This window comes from Rattus rattus, chromosome 5 (assembly GCF_011064425.1).
Source record: "Rattus rattus isolate New Zealand chromosome 5, Rrattus_CSIRO_v1, whole genome shotgun sequence".
NCBI classification, from domain to species: Eukaryota; Metazoa; Chordata; class Mammalia; order Rodentia; family Muridae; genus Rattus; species Rattus rattus.
This window is the reverse complement of record NC_046158.1, coordinates 118911935-118932838: the sequence shown is the minus strand read 5'-3', so window position 1 is coordinate 118932838 and position 20904 is coordinate 118911935. Positions and strand designations below refer to the sequence as shown.

The 20904-nt window shown below is 39.9% G+C and overlaps 1 protein-coding gene across 1 annotated transcript in view; it reads right to left on the bottom strand.

Moving 5' to 3' along the window:
* Positions 1-20904, bottom strand: part of Sptlc3 (serine palmitoyltransferase long chain base subunit 3) — a 110720-nt gene that overhangs the window by 31159 nt on the left and 58657 nt on the right. The window contains exons 7-9 of the mRNA XM_032904299.1: positions 14855-14960; positions 6749-6968; positions 3250-3376 (exon numbers count right to left, since the gene is read on the bottom strand). Of these exons, the coding sequence (XP_032760190.1) occupies positions 3250-3376; positions 6749-6968; positions 14855-14960 (453 nt within the window). The remainder of the gene's footprint in view (positions 1-3249; positions 3377-6748; positions 6969-14854; positions 14961-20904) is intronic.

The following is a 20904-nucleotide window of genomic DNA, read 5'->3' as shown; positions in this document are numbered from 1 at the left end:
GATTAAAGTAAAGACATTCATCAAGGAACGGATCTGGCCAACCGCTCCCCAAACTTGCCCATAACAAAGCCTTGAAAGGCTCCAGTCAGGGCTGCAGTAGACTGAAGAAGGCTTGGAGCCAGGCTCCTCTTTCTCAAAGCTTGTGTGGCAGATCTAGGAATGATGTGTCTCTTGGTGCTTTGGTCAACTTTATTCTGAGCACATCTTTGTAGAGAAGGCTAACTTAATGCCGTACTCTCACCTCTCCTATTCATTTGAGCAGGCATTGTTACAAACGAGGTCAATGTGATCATTCCCAGAGTGCCTTTGAATCCTTCAAAAGATGCGCCAGACAGAGTTACCTGAGACTTGGCTGATGATTCTTTCAAAGGGAACCACTTTTCTTTGTTCGTGTATTTGAAAAAAAAAACTGTCTTAAGTTTCTTCCTATGTCTATTTTGACACACAGCGTTCTGTTTTCTTTTACCTCGTAAGACGGCAAGAGACAGGAGGTAAAGCATTTTAATTGTGATGCTAAGAATATAAGGACCTGTTAATGTGGAAGGAGGGGAATTTCATGATATCCCATCCCTAGACAAAGAACTACTGACAACTAGTGGTTGTTGGGAGCAGGAAATTAGCTTCTCTCAGGGATGGACTCCCTTACTGGTTGTCAAAGATTATATTATGAAGAAAGAAAGGAAGGAAAGTAGGTAGGTAGGTAGGTAGGAAGGAAGGAAGGAAGGAAGGAAGGAAGGAAGGAAGGAAGGAAGGAAGGAAGGAAAGTTTGGCAGTGGTTGCCCATGCTTTTAATCCCAGCACTTGGAAGTCATGCAGGTGGATCTCTGAGTTCTGGAGTTTCAGGACAGACAGAATTAACCAGAGAAATCCTGTCTCGAAAAACAAAACCAACCAACCAACCAACCAAACATCAACAACAAACAATAAACAAACAAAAGCAAATAAAACAAAACCAGGATACATAAAAAAAAAACACATAAAATGATCTCACCACCAGAATGCAAGAAATAAGCCTTAGTTCTGTTACAGTAACAAGATTTTTCAGGGGTTGTTATGGTAACCTAACCTTGCTCATCCTGACCAATCCAAGACCTGGAATGACATTCAGTCCTATGTCATTTCTTCCCTAAGACGTTTTGTACAGAATCAGAGAGCTTTCACACATTTTTTAATGCCAGAGGAACAATAACAAATAGCAAATAACAGCAAACCATTATATAAAATTCACCATTGTTTCCAGACATTCCTGAGTACTTTACATGGATTTACTCATTTGCCGTAGAATCTCAATGAATAAATGTTATTACTTTCATTTCATAGCTGGGGGAACTAGAACAAAGAAAAGTTAAGTCACCTGGCCAAAGTTGGGTGAGCTATTCACTTGCAGAGTATCACATGATCCTAAGTAACACTACAGAAATCAATTCTATTTGCGTCATCAGGGCTCCCTAAACTGGGTTCTCAGCCTTTTATTACATTTCAGTCAAAAAATACAAATATACAACACACACACACACACACACACACACACACACACACACACACACACAGAGGATTCTAAAACGATCCACCAGCCATTTTATTTCACATGGTAGAAAAGGAAACATCTTGTGAGACATTTTCCAGCTTTAGTGATAAAACAAACTCCGTCTTTAATTTAAAAAAAATAATATTCTGGCAAGCAGGAAGGCTCATTGGAAGAACCATAGTGGTTGTTAAGTGTGAAGGTGAGTGGAGGCCCTAGTTCAACTGACAAGTTTCTTGTTATCTGATTTATATTAGGGATACAGGGTGTTCCTGATCATCAATGCTTAGGACCATAAAATTTTGGATTTTGAATTTTTGGAGAATATTTGCATATATATCTTGAGGATGGACCTTAAGTCAAACCACAAAATTTGTTGATATTTCATACACATACAATCTTCAGGATGTTTTTTCACATAGGGTATCATTCTGTAACCCAGGTTGGCCTCAAACCCATGATCTACCTGCCACTCAAGTGCTGAGATTATAGGTACGTGCTGCTATGCCTTGTACCCATAGACAACTTTATAAAACATTTTTAGTATACCTGCATTTTGGGTGTCCTACCATGTGAAGATGAGGGTGGAATGTTCCACTTAGGGCCTCTCTGAGTCAGTGCTTAAAATGTTTCAGATTGCAGAACATTCCAGTTTCAGATTGGCTTGAAGTAAAAAAAAAATTTTTTTTTTGTGAAACACATAAGTATTCTTGTCATATTATTAATGATAGATATTCCCATACATTCTATAAAGTGGGTATAGAAGGTTGCAGTAAACACAGGGTTTGGTGCCAGATATATGATATATACCATATCTATCTATATATCTATACATATATCTATATCATCTTTATCTATATGCCGGTATAATTTGCCTTTTCTCACTTGTACTCACTAGCTAGCTCCCTGGCTGTTAGACTGCTTTATTTATCATAACATTTAGTAGAAGCTTTAGAGATTGAATCTGAAAGATGGAAAGAGAATTAATTCTGTGAGGCATCAATGAAACAATTCTCCAAAGAGCAGATTAGGATCATTTGAGTTAAGTAAAATAGCACATTTTAGCTGAAGTGACACAGTGACACATGAATGACTGGAATAATAGTGAGAATTTAAATATCTTCACATGGCCAGTTGTGCTTTTCCCTTGCCCAACCTCTGGTAATAAAACATTAAAATTATTAAATTGAAGGTCCTCATCTCAGAGAAGCACAAGGGACAGCAAACACATACATATATATGTATATATGTGTATATATAATTTATGTATATAGACACACATGTATATGCAAACACATATAGACACACACATACATACAAATGCACATACTCATATATGTTTGCACAACCATATACACATACACAGAGATACTGCTTATTTCATTTTAACCACCGGTCACACAAACATGATCCAAATTTGATGATCATATTAATTTGTTGCTGAAACCTGAATGTATTTATTTTAGCAAAGTGTTTGTGGGATGGTGTGCTGTGGTGTGTGTGTCCGTGTGTGTGTGTGTGTATGTGTATGTGTGTGTGTGTATTTCTATGTGTGTGTATGTGCGTGTGTGTGGTGATAGTAGTTCTAGTATGCTCATCCATCACCTGACTCTATTAAAAAATTGAGCTTCATGAGACACAAGTATGTATTTGAGAAGGTAGGAGATTGACAGGCAGAAGCCTGGGCGAGTTCTTGGGAGCTGAGGTCTCCATAGACTCCTTACCTCCAAAGTTTCCCTCATATCCCATCATTATCTTCAATGATCTGATGATTTGCGCTGCTACGACAGGACTCATGGATGTAGCATATGTAGCACTATGCGACTGAACCCGTACATAATCCACAATTTCCTAAAATAAAGACAGAAACCCAAAATGGAAGCAAACAATTTTCAGAACTTGTCCTCTGTACATTACAGCACAACATTTGTTTAGGTCCTCAAGAGACATCAGTGGTCTGTCCACCTTTCAATGGGTAATAGTGAACTACCTGTTCTGCTCCCCCACCCTCTACTTTCCTTAGTCTTTCCCATTAAATCCTAGAAACCGTACAAGACTGGGAGGGACCTACAAATTTCGTTCTGCTTTATAAGGTAAAACTGAGCATGTGCAGGCAAAATGGTTTCTGATAGATCTGCCTTGCACAAGAGCAAATGCACAGGAATGGCTGATGACCTGGTTCTTTTGTGAACAAAGAACCAGAGCAAAATCTGGTTCTTTTTGTGCCTTGAGAATGTTAGCAATTCTGCCGTGAAAACTAGGAGTCCTTGCAGAAGGAGTCATGCAATAGCTTGCAAGGTGCAGAGGAAAGAGAACGGGTACTTCTAGGAGAGCTCTCAGGGTATGTTCTACTGAGGAGATGAGATCTAGGACGCTCTGAAACATGAAGACTGAGGAGGAAGAAAAGACAACTTGGAAGAAGAGAAGAGGAGATGTTTCCTTCCCATTTCCCTCCTTTTAGAATCACAACCCTGCCGTCTATCTGTCACAAGGACAATCTCTGCCTTGCTTATTTACCAATCGTCAAGGAGCCTGGGAGAAGCCAGTGACTGACAGCAGGCGTCTAAGAAGATGCAGGACCCATGCTTAGAGGAGAACAGAAGATGAGCAGTGTCAAGTACATCCTTCCAGCCATTATGGAAATAACTGACATTGAAAATTGAAAAAGAAAAGAACTCAACCTTATCAACTCCCGCCTTTTCCATAGACACCGACGGTCCTGACATGAAAGACGAAGTGATTGTCGGAATTTTCACCTGGACCTTCATGGAAGGATAGCCTCCTTAGTTTACTGTCCATCAACAGAGCTTCAAACTCGAAGAGCAAAAGACAAGAGTCCCATAGACTTTTGAGAAACCACTTCAGTTTGGAAGTAATCCCTGATCCTCCCAGGTGAATTTGTTACTTAGTAACAATAGTTAAAGGGGGATAAAATGGAGACTCTCAATCAAAGCCCTGCTTTCTGAAACCTTAGCACCAACCTATTTCCCCTGTCACTTGTTTCCAAGATGCACGATTCATCTGGTCTCTAATGTGCAAAACTCAGCTCTACAAACATTCCTAGAACATCCCAGTTGCAGTTTTTAGGAATACTGTCTCTGTGTACTAAGATTAACAGGAAATTTCAGGGCCAGGCATTTTTATCTTTTTCTAGAGTTTTGAGTCCACTTGTTTTCAAGATCTGTGGTCTCCATTCTCTTGCTCAGTTCCATGTATCGAGCTCTGTCTGTGCCTTCAAGGTTTTGCACGTTGATGTTTTACGGCTATGTTTCTCAGCCTGGCTCAGGAGCCCCTGCCAAACGCTCTCTAATTCATGATGCCACCTGGCGGTGAATTGAGATACTGCAGAATAACCTGGGCTAGGAGAAGGAGGAGTGGCGTGGAAGGAGTCCTGATTAATGCAGTAATGATAATTTTTACAATTGCCTGATCTGTAACTCAAAGGAGAGTAGAGCCCATGTAGACAAGAGTATTCCATTTTTGAAATCCTGCACCTTCCTTCAGAACAGAGAACCGGCAACAGGATCCCAGGGAACCTGTCCTTCCTGGGCCTTTGTTTAAAGTAGGTATCAAATAAAGGCACTCCAAGGAGAAAAATGTGACATCCAACAAATTTAACAACATTTCAAGGATCTGCTTGCTTTAGTTTATTCAGGTGCCCTTGGCTCAGGAAACAGAGTTACGCTTGGTTAAAAGTTTTGTGGCTTAGAGCTGCTGCTAAAGTAATCAAAGCCGCCCATAGCCTCACAAAGCAAGGTAATCCGGATCAGACAGCTCCTAAATTTGAGACCTTCTGATCCTGCTGATGTGACAGTTAGGAAGGAAATATTTAACCTTTCGCTAGACTTTGCTGAAGCCTTTGAGGGGCTGGCATTCCCTGTGTTTCTAGCATTACCTAGCTCATCCCCACAGGAAAGTAGAGGGGTTTGAAATACAACTCTTTGAGTAGGGAAGAAAGTTGCAGTTGCAAGAGGGCAAAGATCACTTCAAACGGAGTTTTAGGCATCTGCACGTCTCATGCATTGTAAGTGACTAAGATGCAACCTGGTGTTTTAAGCTCCAACTTTTAGTGATAGGACTGCTTTCCGCTAATGTACCCCAATTGGTCTAACTGGTTGAGCAGTCGGCTGGAGTTTTGTTCCTGCTGGTCAGTGGGTAAGGTCCTAGAAACTTTAGATATCCTGTGAATAGCACCTCCATGCACTCCTGTGGGGCCCACAATGCCCTACTAGTTGGAGCTATCCCACAGGGTCTTTGGAACAGTTGTAGGCTTGGAGGGACAACTGCGATGATTTGGAGAAAGAAGAGGTCATGAGTTCTCTTGCCCCTTAAGTCTTTCTCTGAATATTTGCTCTTCCTCTTTCCTCTTTAAAATTTCTTCCAATGTTTATTATTTTACTTTTCATTAACAAATCTTCAATAATATAAGCACAAGACAGCAGGGCCGATGCTCATGTAATAGCCTAATGTCATCTGACCCAAATTTTTAAATCATTTAGAGACTAGAGACGATGGCTTATCTAACATCATAGAAATGAGTTATTTTTCATAAAAATAATCTTATTTTTTTATTCTGCTGTCGTTTAGGTGAAAACTTGTAAAATTCATGAGGCCAGCCACTTTTCTCACTGTTGCTATTTCCAACACACGCACACACACACACACACACACACACACACATGTTTGAATTAAAAATTTGTAGGTATGTCTTGCCAGAATGTGTGTCTGTATACTATATTGGTACAGTGTCAGCTGAGGCTTCAGACCCCTGAGACCGGAGCTTCAGATAGTAGCGAGCCTCTATGGGGTGCTCAGAGTTGAACCCAGAAGGACAAACAGTACCCAACTGCTGAGCCATCCATCTGTCCACCCTACTCCCTCAGAGTTCATGTAAGATTCCTTCTCACATCTGTGGCTTGGTATGTACTATTGCTTCTTTGTGAAATTGATCTTCCCACTATTGGTCTACAAGACTGATTGGTGGTTATTCTACAATACCTCCCAGACATAGTCCAGCAGAGCTCTCTCTCTCCCACGTACTCTCCACACCGGTGTCCTTCCTACTGTTGTTAGTTTGTAATGTGATGATTCTTCTTTTCACACTTTTCTTTACTCTATGGTACAGGTGAGCTCAACTGAAGATGACATGAACTTTAGAGGAACCCCAATTTTTGTTTCAGTAGGGTATTTAGGATCTACTCTAACAAGAGGTTCCTTTCTTACCTTTTTCCCAGCTATATAGCCTCCGGAAGCCGCGAAGCTTTTGGTGAATGTACCCATGTATATGTCGATATCTTCAGGGGCCAGTCCAAACAACTCTCGGATGCCTTGGCCCATGGTACCTGTACAGCCAATACTGTGAGCTTCATCCATGTAGAGGTAAGCCTTGTATTTCTTCTTTAGAGCCACTATCTGGGGAAGGTTCACAATGGAACCTTCCATGCTAGCACAGAAGGAAAAAGGCTTGGTAAGTAGTGAACATCCTTCTTGAGATCTCCGTTAGCGTCCCTCCAGTGCACACTAGAAAGCCAGTGTCAGGCACTGACAAGGAATGGTCACACTTCTCAGGTATGTTTTTTTTTATTCAGCAAAGACAGCATTTCAATCTTGGAAGGCTTCTCTGGGAGTCCACTCTACTTGAATAAAATACTTGGTGGGTTGGGTTGTCAACCTTAATTCTCAACTCAGGAATGAACTAGCCATATTGTTGACCTAATTTGTTTGTAAATCTGATTATTGCAGTTAGATAAGAGCTTTGGGATAGGCTTAATAGAAGTGCTTCACTCCGAGTCACTTTGATCTAGCTGCTATTGTTTGTGTGATCAGGTCTGCCATATCTAAATTTGGCATTTGAATTGTTGAAGATTAAAGTGGGGAATTCAAACACACAGACCTTCAGAGACCATAGTGTTCATTAGAGCACAGTAGAACACCCCTTTGTACCCTGCTCAGCACACACAACAACTCAGTCTATGTGAGGCTCCTGGTGGCACCCTTTGTTCATATTTCTTCAGAGTGATGGGACAGAAGTTTACGAGGCCTTAAAATCATTTGATAGTTTTAAGGCACCGCTTTCTAGGTTCCTCCTACAGAGATTCCCGAGGTGCCTGGGGGTGGGAGGGGGAGGGTATACAAACTTCCAGGATGAGCTCACACCAGTGTCTGGGAACAGCACTTGGGGAACAACATTTATTGCCGCTAACCTATCCTTTGCTTTAGACCTATTTTATTATTTATTTTAGTTTTCTAAGTTTTAGATTTCAGTTTTTAAAAAAAACTGAATTGATGCAATTTCTTGTAATAACAGTTTTAGATTTATAGAATAACTGAGTGCAAGATTCAGAGGATCGTTGTATCCTCAGTCTTACCAGGTTTCTCTTGACATTAATGTCACCCATGAGTGTGGGACATTTTCTTAATTTTCTTTTTACAATTTAATGAGCCAATATTGATACATTAACTGAAACCCACAGTTTAAAGTTTATTTTTGTGTGTGTGTTGTACACTCTGTGTGTTTTAAAAGGATATGAGTGGCTTTACAGATTGGCATGTTCTTCTTGCCCAGGGTCATGCTAATCTCTGTCGTCTGATTTTTAGTATATGCACTGATCAAGAGTGTCTAGGTGTTTTATTTCCCATGCTATTGCAAATTGTAAAACGTTTCAAGTCTGTAGAGAAGGGTAACATAAAGCCAACTACTAGGTAGAAGTAAATTTTATATTTGCATGGCACCTCGTGATCTCAATGTGTTTTAAAGAATGGTGTCCCTACTTGGCCTTCAAAATGCTGCCGGCTGTCTGCACTGCTCAGTTTGGACTGTACAGACAGGCTGGTTCTATGAAAACAGACTCATATGTTTACAACACAGTGCAGCTTGTCAAACAGTTCAAGCGACCTTTCAGTTTAGTTCAAGGCTAATCATTTGAAGAGCACCGAACTTCTCCCCCTTCCCCTGTTAGGTATCAGATTGTATATAATCCATTAAAAAATAAGTTTATGTGTTAGGTTGATTCAGTCAAAACAGTCCATTGAGTCTCACAGCTACCCTGACCAAAGTAGCTGAGTTTAACCATTGACAGATGCAGCACATGGGTACTTTACAAGGTCATTTTGGATGGCCGTGGTCTGATTTTTAATGCAAGACCAAATGGTCCTCTTCCCTTATGCAAGTCTGTGAGTTACTTCCAACACTACTTTAAATTCTTTATTAAAGTTGTCTCTACTGAGGAAGAGGAATACGGCTGTCTGCCTACCTTGGGCTTGGATTATAGCCACAGCGCTTTCTAAGCAGGAACTCGGGCAGCATATATGATGTCTTCTGTTATCCTAGGCTTCAATCTTATATGTTATAAGCATGATGGTGAAGCTGCCCTCACAGGATCCTCACAGGATCGCTGACATTCACCGTGCTTGCCATCTGCCATCCCAGGCACTCAGGGTGCTCAGAGGGAGAGTTTCACTGAGGCCTGACATGAGAAAATGGTAGCCCTTACGTTCTATGTTGAATCTTCTAAAATGAGGCATATGGTGCCATTGCAGGGGTCAAACTTGATAAATGGCTTCAAACCCTAAGAATCCTTATACCTTCTTCTTGTCTATAAAGTGCTGTAATTTGGTAACACAAATATGCTAGAAACCTGATATGACACAAACAGCCATTCATTCCCCCCCACCCCCGGGACTGAATCTGGCAGGAGGCAAAGTTAACACTGAACAGTGTTTATAGACAGTCTCCACAGCTAATTAGCCATCTTTCCATGGGCTGCTCTAGCTGATGTAAGGAAACTGCCCACCTGGTTTGTATTTCATTCTCCAAGATTGATGACTACAATACTGCTGATTTTTAGAGGTCATGCCAGGCACACATGGAGTCCTAATAAGAACTCGGCTTCTATACAGCTATATTCATTCACACTAAGGTATAATTTTCCTCCTCAGTATTATTGAATTCCCACTGAATATTTTGTTGTAGTGGGAGAATGAATCTCGGTACATGTAGAAAATGGTTATCTGGGTTATTACCACTAGTTTCTGTCAAAACAATCAAGACCAAAAGCAGTAAGGAAAAACACATGGCATGTTGTCATCTTTTTCCTGGCTAAAAGGTTTTGATTTTCTTTTGACTTTAATAGAATAAAAAGAAATAAAATATAGCTATTTTAAAAAAGATAATGTCATCAGTTAATTTGGGGCTCTGTCTAGGGACCTGAATAATTCTTTAACCCACAAGTCAGCGAATTACTTCTTTATATATTATTTTGAAATATTCCTCTCATCACCCTTCCCTCCACATGGAAACTAAAAATTAAACCACAGTTCAGATAACCTGTATGGTATAAAACTCTCCACATCAGGCCCAGGGTTTAAACCAAGAGAAAGGATAAAAGAAGGAAGGGAGATAGAGACAGAGAGGTTAAGAGGGTAAAAGGGAAGGGGGGAATGCAGATAAGAGGAAAAGGAAGGGGAGAAGAGAGAGACTGAGATAGAGAGAAAACAGGGAGACAGAGGGGAAGGGGGTTAAGATAAATTCATCTTATTCTTTGTTGATATGTCATATCTTTCTTGTCTCTGTCTTGAGTCAAGGTTCATTTCCCGTTGACTTTCTCACTGACTACAATAAATCTTGATAATTCGTTTGATAATGTACACACTGAAATCATAGAGAACTGGAGAAAGTTTACCACTGACATTATTCTCAAATTTTTATGTTTCGAGGGAGAAGGCCTCTTAGTCTATTCTAGTATTTCACCAATGACTTGTATGTGTAACTTGGGAAGGGATGGCTAATTCTTTTGATTTTGAAAATGTAGGCTCCAACTATGCCAGCAGCATGATTTTGAATCCTTTTGAGATACTTTTTTAGCCATTACAAATTGAAAAGGAATTTGTTCTCCTCAGATTCTCCAAAAAATGATACAGTTAAAACTCAAATGTTAGGGATAAAATGATTTTTAGTGTTAAAACAACAAATTTGGGGAAGTAAGAGGATTTTTAGCTGGGTATAAAACAGCCACCTTGACCAGCTGAGAGGAAGAACAGGTCTCAGAGAAAAACAGTGAAAAAAATAGAGTCTTGCCAGACTCTAGCCATCAGCTCCAGTAACAGGAAGTTCCCATATTCTAGTAACCTCAGCTTTATAGATACTTAGGTTTATAAACATACTCTTTCATCTAATATATCTAGTGGTAATAGACTAAATTATAGGTAAGAATGACTTCTAAGAAAGTCTTCACTGTTCTTGGTAGGAGACCATTCAAGACTGCCTCTTGGGTAGTAGACCAAGACTTATGAGTTCAGATACTAGAGACAGTGTTTTGTGACTACCTTTTAGTTCAGCTCTGTCTTGAGCCAAGGTGCATTTCCCTTTTGCTTTCTCACTGACTACAATAAATTTTGATAATTCGCTTTTACTCTCTGTGTCCTGGTGTAAATTTTTCTCCTTTGGGAAGATCCTAGACTGTTGCCAGTGTCAGGATTACAGCAATGTTCTCCAACTGACAACAATGCATGTTTAACACGGTATTAGGAAATCAGATGGGAACACTAAAATAATATTTGACTTTCAGACCCCAAATTGAGGATTCATGGAATTTTAGACTTGAATTTTCAATCCCAATAATTTACAGAGAAACTGAAGTCTAGATAGTATTACTATAAGTCAGAGTGATTTTGCACTTTCAGTGTTTATGAATTGGGTGTCTACAGATAGATTGCCTGTTCTATCTACATCAAGCCTTGCTCCACCAGGGCCATCTGGTTTGTAATCTCAACTCTGCTTCATTTTATTAGTCTGCTCCAGGACAATTTATCTTGGCCTCAGAGCCCTGTTTCATCTTTTAATGATCTCAGCAAGTTTGTGCAATTTGTACGCCTGAAATGTTTAGCAAGGAGCAGGCACATAGGCTATATGAATCCTCTCTCTGGAGCCCGCCCTCTTCTGTCTGAAGAGCAAACAATTTTGCTGCATAGACAGTTTATTGTTTTCCAACTTGAAACTTCTTCAACTAAAAACAAACAAGATTATGAAGATAGTAATTCTTTGTTGTGGGGGGGACTCTACTTACATGATATGCTTATATGATCAGAGACTGGCTTATATTATCTTTCTTAATACATGCATATATGTTTTATAGAGGGCACACAACTATGGGCTCCAATACTAGGATTTGAATCCAGGTCTTAGGTATAGCCCCAAATCTTGACTCCTATATATTCTCTGAAAAAAATAACAATCCCAGGTAAGACAATTAAAAATATTATTGGTTGTTATTTATGTTGTGTTCTGGATTCTTAGTCTAGACACCTATTCTGAAGCCTACTTGAAACTTTATGACTTGATTAACTTTCAAGTTATCATGAAGTTATGAAAAAATTGTTGCAGGAGAGCAATGTGTGATGAGGGCACATAAGTAAGAGACAAAACAACAACAACAGCAACAACAACAACAACAACAACAACATAACAACCATCACCACCACCAAAACAACCTTAGGAGGTAAAATTCAAAAGAGGCTTTGGATAGCTACTAACCAGGCATGTATCTACAACACCCTTCTCAAGAATGAAAGTGGCCTTGGCAACTATTGGTCTCATATTCCCAACTCTGTCTCTTTGGAAAATTCTATGGAAAGTAATTTTCTAGTGTTAGTTCTAAATCAACATGCTTGTGTGAAGGCTTTTCAACTAGAGTTTTGCTCTAGAATTCATGTTAGGCTGGTCTTAGTTTACAAAGCAAGAACTTGAGCCATTCTGAAGGATAGAGGTTGTTGGGATAACATAGTTATTACACAGAGAAGATACGAGGAAACTTTCAGTGGTATCAAGTTCATGGACATAGAACCTTTTCTATTTGTACATCCTAGATTGATTGATCTGAAATGGACTGATATAAAGATAGAAACCTGCAAGCCTTCCATTACTTTGTTCATAATCTGATCTTGCTATCAAAACTTAAAGTATAATTCACCTTTTCTGGAGTCAAGGTTAGCTCTCTCATGTGTTTGGCCAATGGGGCACAGCAACAGTTCTGGGCCACTCTCTTAACAATGGCAACTTCTGAGTTTTCTGTCTTGGAAGCCAAGGACTGTGTTGTAAGGAAGCTCTGAATAGATGACTGAATAAAAGCAGATTTGTCTGAATGAGGAAAAGGCACCTTAGTCACCTCCTAAAAGACAGTGCTAAATGGGTGAATGAGGTAATGTTGGATATTCCATTCATACTTGATGGCAGCCATGTGAACGAGCTCAGTGAAAACTGTGTGGGACAGCAGATCTGACTCACACGATCAAGGAAAATAAGAAATGATCCCTGTAAATCTTTATTCTTTGGAGTGGCTTGTTATACAACAGTATTTAACTGAGGGGCCACCATTGCTAAATTGTGGTTTAGTGTCTCATTAGCTTGGGGCTAGAACACCACACCTGAAATTCCTCTCCTCCTGATAGGATAAGACAAAGCCTATCCTAGCCCCTCATAAGTCCTGCTGCTGGAGTGGTTTCTGATGAGAATGTTTGTCTTGAGACTAGTGATGGACTTCTAACTTCAGCCATGATCTAAGCACTTAGAGGGTAACCTTCCTTCAGTGGAAATAAGTTCCATTTGTTTGAAGTTGTGTTCTTTTGGTTCCAGTTAATGGAGATGGACAGTCTGCCTTCCCTCAGCCAATTCATCCTATCATAGGCCCAAACCTGAATGACAGGTGTTTAGACAAGGGGTACTTGAATCCCTCCCAGGCTGGCAGTTGCTACAAACCACACAGGGAGAATACTTTCCATGTAAGGTTATGACAGCACAGGCTCAGTATGAGATTACTCTCTAAAAGTATCAAGTTTTGGGCCAGTGAGTCGATAGGGACCCTAGAACAGGGCTTTGTAAGCCCTGGCATTGTTGCTGTTTTGAGCTACAGAATTCTTCTGAACACTGCATGCTTTGCAGGATGTTCAGGAGCATTCCCAGCCTCTCCCCACTAGATGTCAATAGTATTCTACTTCATGTGTGGCCACTAAAACCTGCCAAATGCTCCCTGGTTTGGGATAGGAGCAAAAGATTACCCCAGCTTTATAAATACCACTGCTTTAGAGACTTCATAAGAATGGCGCACCCCTGGGCTGATCTTAGGAGATAATTTTGAAGAAAGCAATCTACGATGACCTGCCATCATTGCAACCCCACAGTAGTACTCAGAATGTACAGAACTATAATCATTTGAAGTTTAAAAAAGTGACTCCAGTTTTTATATTATCTTCAACTGGGGGGCATTCACTCTCCTGCACCCCAGAAGGGATTGGGGTACATTTATTTTGTTACTCAGTATTGACTCATGACAGACAGTGTTTAATTATAATAGAAATAATATCTTCATAACCTTATTTGATTTTAGTCGAAGAGGCTTCAAGTTGGAAAACGATAAATTGTTTATATAGCAAAGTTCTTTGCTCTTCAGGCCAGAGGATGGGCTGCAGAGGGAGCATTCACCATCATTCCCGTGTCTCCTTTGCAGCCATACTCTCCACTGGGAGTTATCCAACTCCCCACTTCCTCTCTTTGTATTTCATTTCTCTATAAGCAGTTCATAGGGAATACAGCCCCAGGTTTCTCTGCTGTAAGGATTGCTTGAGAATTGATTTTAAAAGGGCGCCCTGAGATAATATTTCCTTGGCTTACAGAATAGGGTGTAAACAGAAGCGCTTGGGTGCAATTTTCATTTGAGCCATGGTAATTGATTTAGACACAGAATGAAACAAATTCAATCACAGCCAGCAATATAAAAGTACTGCTCTGAACGACTTAGTGGGTATTTTGCCTGCTCAGCTTGAAGAAGGCAGGAAAATGATCGCCAAATGTTGAGATCAACACATCTCTGCCCTCACTCAGAAGAAGAATTAGTCCCTTGTACTCTTATGGCAGTCATTAACCTAACTGGTGTTGACTGGGGAAGGGCTTGAGTTCACTGTGCACATAGGGGGGTTGGGGACACCCACTTAAACGTCTATGACCATACATATCTTGGGACATCCCAATGCTGAATAGCCCAGACACAATTTCTTTGAAATGTAGGACACTGGAAAGTACAACACAAATCAGTAATGAGGACATTTCCAAGGAATGTTTTATCAGCATGTCAGCCTCCAGAGTGTTTCTGCAAATGCACAGAACTGTAGATAAGACAGAAGACCCTAGTCCTCGCCACTCCCATCAGTAGCTCTATCTGACCTTCCTCCATGGCATCTATAAACAACTTCTTTCTTTAGCCAGAAAGGCAATCTCATCTCCATTGGACAGCTTGCTGTGAGCCTCTGAATGTCAAATGCCTTCATTTATTTACATACCTGTAGATTCCCTCTACCAGGATGAGAATCTTTTTCCAAGCTCTCCCCGTGTGAGGCTGGCCACGGATGATAGCTTCTCTCAGGAGCTTCTCTAGGTTTTGCATATCTTTAAATAAGGTGAAAAATAGAAATTGAATTACAAGAGAGCTTTTGTTTGCTTTCCTCCTTTTGTTTCTTGAGAGGGTATCAGAACTATTTGTGTATTCATTTTCAGGCTCAGACTCAGACCTGGACTTTGAGGAGGTGACGTCGGAATCAGAGAAGCCTGTGAGATATAGAGGTTCATTTTCTATTCAAATGTAACTCTGGGAGGATGAGGAGGTTCCTCATTACAAGCAGGCTGAGTCAGTTTAAAGCTCTGGTAACTTCTCTTTGATGTCTGAGAGAACTTGGAGGTCTGGACCATAGAGAATTACCTAGTGAAGATGAAGCTTTGTTGCTAGGCAAAAAAATGAACTCTGAGAGATGCGATTGCCAGGCCCTCCTCAGGTGTTTTGACCTGGGTACGTTAGAGATTTGTGTGGAGCACCTGCATGGTGCTAGAGATCTCATTATCCTTGGGGCCTTGAATTTGGAATTGTCAGATATTTCAGTACTGTTCAGGTTGTGACATAATTGGCAGTCTTTTGTGAAATATTTGAGAGCTCTGGACACATTACCAGTAGTTGACAATTACTGAGCCCCAGTTATTTGTGTGTGTGTGTGTGTGTGTGTGTGTGTGTGTGTGTGCGCCTGATAATTTCTAACTGTATTCTTTGGGGTAGGTCATTTTAATTCTCACAGGGCACCTGTGGAAAAAACCCTACATGGTTCTTCATTTGTTGGGTCAGGCAACTGGGTTACAGAGGATTTGGTAAGGCAGTGGTTTTCAATCTTCCTAGCCTATAACCCTTTAATACAGTTCCTCATGTTGTGGTGATTCCCCCAACCATAAAATGACTTTCATTGCTACTTCATAACTGTAATTTTGCTACTGTTATAAATTGTAATATAAATATCTGAAATAATTATTCAACCTCCCAAAGGGGTTGTGACCTACAGGTTGAGAAGTGCTGGTCTAAGGCCCGTGATTGTAAATATCTGAGTTGGACTTTGAATCTATACTATGTTCCATATTTGTAACCACAACCTTTACCTGCCTTTTCTGAGAGCCCTGGAACCGCCTTCTTGAACTCCAAAATGATGGAGAGCAAGAAATCTGTTAGAGCATCCATGTTCACTTTTATTGCAAAAATCAAGACTAGCGAGAGCAAAGACATGTCATGTATTTTTCAGTAGGAGGAAGTTGGCTGGGCTTGAGCTGAGAGGCCATCTGGAAAGATTTAGGAATCAACTCAGCTACTGGGTGTTTTATGGATTTTTAAAAATTTGCCATTTAAAGTCAAAGTGAGTGAAAGAGACTAATGTGCATGTTTATTTAGATTAATATATTTCTACTCTATATTTTTGCTCAAGAAAATCCACTGGCCCTTGGATAGACCTAGGGGAAGATGACAGGGAAGTTATCTGGTTATTATCAGTTATTACAATGCTGAATGACAATTAAATGCTGATTGGTGCATGGTACTGAAATGGTAAACTCTTTTTTTATTACAATAGTAAACTAATAAAGTCTCAGAAAGCCCTTTCTGAACTCGTCTTTGAATGCTCCCCTGAGACAGCTTCTTGTGGTCTCCAACACAGTCTCCTGCTCTTGTCTGTCTGAAAGGCACCCATTCATCACCCAAGTCTCCCATTAGACATGATGCATACCCGAGCAGGAGTCTCTCTCACCCCCTTTCCTGTCATAATGAATCTATTCTTCTTTGAAACACTTATTATGTAACTTGTTATTACTCTTCTTATCTCTACTCCATGGAATATATCTTGGTACTGTATGGTATTGCATCACTTTTGGATGATTGACTCACATTTATTTTTATGAAGATCATGGGCCATAAGGAGGAAAGGTATAGGTAGATAAGAGTTTCTAGAAAGGACAGTTGCATTTTGTTTGGAGCTAAGGTTTTCTTAGCAAACTGTATTATTATTAATTTTTTTTAAGACATCTCTCAACTGATGAGTCACCACTAGATGGCAGCCAAGGAGACAAAAAAAAAAAAAAAAGAGGCAACTTTTCTGTTTGATATTCTCAGGGCTTATAAATCCCCACAGGTATTGCTAGCTTGTTTGCACTTTGCTTTTAGATCGACTATCTGGGAGCAAAGGAGATAGCTCTTTGTTCTATGGTCTACTGCCGGCTGTTAGCCTATGAATGAACAAAGATGATGAACAAGAATTTATGTTTAAGAAAACACCACCTTTTCAATTTTTTCTTTTTTGTATTGAAGTGAGACGCGATGAGGGTGGCTTTGATGACATCCTAATAAAAGTAAGTCCAATTGAGATAAACTAGATATTATTTTAATGCAGTGACATAATAACGCTCATTTTAATAGTTGTTTCCGTATAAAGGAGAATAATGAAACAAACTTTAAATGGGGTTGGGAGATAAGACAATAAGAGATGGAGTACAAGGAGGGATAATTAACACCAATGAACTTCTGAAAAAGTCACGAAGACCTCTATATATAGGCATTCTAAAATATAAATATATACATAAAGCATATATACAAAGAGTTTAAATGGAGTTAACTCTAATGAGTTAACAATGCCTTCGCTAGACACCACAGATAGCAAGTAGAAACTCCAGTGTCATTATGAGATAACCTCTAATAGAGTTGTTGGCAAGTGAGGCCCCATAGAGCCTCAAATATTGTAGGCTTCTGTCATTGTTTTGGTTATCTTCTAGAAATTGATGGTAAGAAACTATTGCTGGAAACACTACATACTTGGGTCATAGAATGGGGATAGAGTAAGCTGATTCTATACTGGGAGCTTCATCCCTACTTTCACAGTGCTGAAAGGAACTGTGTATGTTGCTGGAGGAGAAAAGTCATCATGAATTTTGTCTAGCTGTGACCTCTGAAAGCTCCAGTAACTGTCAGCCTGACACACCTCCTGGGCAATAGCAGCACGGATATCGGGAGTAATCAACTACTTTATCATTGCATTTAAGGCCCGTTCTACAAGGTGGAACCGATTTTTAGAATGATTATCAAAGCCCAAAACCTATGGTTAGATCTCAGCAAGAAGGTACTATTATTACTCCACTAAATGGACATAGGGTTAAACTAACTCCTAGTGGCTATTGTACAGATTAGTGCTTCTCCCGAACGTCATCAGAGAAGCTTCCTTTTTGCAGTAGATGATGCTCAACACAGAGACACACAACTGGCCAAGGGGCTGAAAATGAGAAAGTTTGGCATGCTCATCCCTGAATTAGCCTTTTGTCTAAGGCTCAGGAATCATTGTGGAGGATGGAGCAGAAAGATTGTAAGAGGAGAGGGTGGTGGATCACTACAAGGAAATACTATCTTCCAGACATAGCAAGGCAGTTGTATATATGAATTCTAAGCAGTTGTGACACCATGCATAAGGTTTATGAAAAATCTAAATACACAGCATCTCAGAATGAAGAGGAGATGTGGACAGAGTCCCCTCCTTAGCTGAGGGGCTATTGAAAATTGTTAGTTGCCAGGAAAGGAAGCGTTAGTTCTTTTTAATGGTGTGTTTTCTAGGAGGTTGACTATTCTCCAACAAATAGCCATATAACTAAAGGTAAATTGGCAGCATAAGGTTGATAGGGTTTTTAAAAGGAGGATATAAAGTTGTCTGGTAATTGAATAGGGGATAGATATAGGAGAAGTGGTGAAAGGAGACAATATGATAAAATGATAATGTGTTAAATTGTCAAAGAATTAAAAGAGATGATTAGAAAATAAAAATGAATGTTCTAAGATGAAACAATAAATCTGTAAATTGTGAATGATTGAATGGTGCCTTTTATGGAGAGAGAATTCTAGTGAAGTGTGTGAAACTCTTGTTACTCCATTTCTTCAAAATGCTCCAGAATCCTCAGAGAGGATTGTTAGAAGGGAGAGACTCAGTAGGCCTCACTCCACTCTGATATTTTAGGAGTTTAATGGCTAGGCAGGGGGAGAGAGAGAGAGAGAGAGAGAGAGAGAGAGAGAGAGAGAGACAGAGACAGAGAGAGACAGAGAGAGACAGAGAGAGAGATTGAGATTTTCTTCAGTGGTATATACACTGATTGTTTATACCTCTATAAATAACCATGCTTCTGCAGGTATATCTAATGAAATTTATTGATTCACAATAATGTAAAGGTAAAAAGGGGATTCTTTAGGAGGAAGAGAATCAGCAAGAGTCAGAGGAGGACAAGAGAAGAGAATGGGGCCTGTAATATAATCAAAATAAATACATTATATACATATATGAAAAGTCAATTAAACCCATTATTATATGCAATTAACATATTCTAATTAAAAACACTAAAGAAATGCTCTAGAATCAGTGGAGAACAAACTGGCCCCTGGTTGGAGCTGGCTCCTCAAGTTAAGCTGCATTGCTGGAAAACTTATTTTATGATATATAGTGAGCCAATCTAGGAGTAGGCTGTTTCATTGAATCTTCCTACAGTAGAAAACACAAAGAGACCCTTAGTTCATAACAGGTAAGAATGGCAAAGCTAAACTATATATCTGAGGGAAGATTCCAGCTGCTAATGGTATGGGGCTGCCATAGCCCTGTTATAGTATGGAATTTTCAAAAGGTTCCACAGCTGGCCGGGTCTTTCAAATGTTCCAGCAGTAGCTGATGATTAAGTTGTATCAAATGCTGTAGCTATGTAAATGTCCTAACTATATCCCTTTAGCTCAGCTAGTTTTTACAAGCATAGGACATTCTTTGCCATCCCCCATCCCCCAAGATCCTTTTGTTTGGGGGGTGGTTCTGGAGAACAATGCTTGGTCTGCAAAAGTAGTAGCTTTAAATTTATTGCAAAAGAAATTGGTGCTTACATATTATTTTCTGCATCCCTCATCTCTCAGGGAATATTGGTAGCCACAGTTTTTCATTAGATGAGGTCTTGGACACTGTGGTACCTGCTTGATGGTACCCTTTCTTGGGCTGCTGTTTCCTTCTTATCTCTGCTCCTCTTTCACCTCCCATGCTTCTCTAATTTACTTTCTAAACAAGAGAGGTTTACTTAAATTCTTCTTATCTCAGGGTCTGCTGCTGGGAGAAAAGAATGAACACAAAGCAACAAACTTGGACTTGAAGTTTAGCTCCTGCTATTTGATGTTTGGGTGACTTTAGGTATGTAATTCAAACACTCTGGGGGCTGTTTGTAGTAATGTGGGGGTAAAACAGAGAACTATGTATTATGGTTGTTGCAAATTGAATGGACTAATTATTTAAAGGCTGTGATAGGTTTGCAATCAGAGACTCTTAATTTTAGCTGTCACTTATCCTCAACATTTTACTATCCAAGGACTACTAGCCTGTAGGTATAGGACTACTGGTCCCAGCTTTGAACAGAACACTGCTAAAAATTTACTTGGTACTTTGCCAATCATAGGAAGAACCCTTTGAAGGTTCTAAGTTTCTTTCCCTTCAGAACTTTCTGCTTGGTGGTCTTAGTTCCTCATGTGAACGTTGAAGACAGGGAGGGAAATAGAGAAGAGATTGTAGTTACTAGCTGAACCCATCGATACAGGACTGGAAGTTTATTTTGCTATTTGTTACAATGCTAGAGTAGCTTTCTATACTCTGCATCTAGTTACTTCATATGCAGAATGCAAAAGCCAAGAATACTGGTTTGTGTATAGGTATCCCATGACAAAGAGCACACTGTTATTACATCAAAGCAGAATTTTCTTTCTCCTAACTTTTAGAGAAATTTTGTGATGGTTCATCTTGACTGCCCCTTGATGAGATTTAGAACCACCTTAGAGACTAATCTCTGAGCCTGTCTTTGAAGGGCATTTCCAGAGATGTTTAATGAGGAGGGATGGTAACCTATTCTATGCATGAATGATACTATTCTGTGCAGTGTACGGGGGTGGGGGGGATGGGTCCTTGACAGATTGAGAAGAGGAAAGCAAGTTGAGTGCAACCAGTCATCGCTCTCTGCATCCTGAGTGTGGATG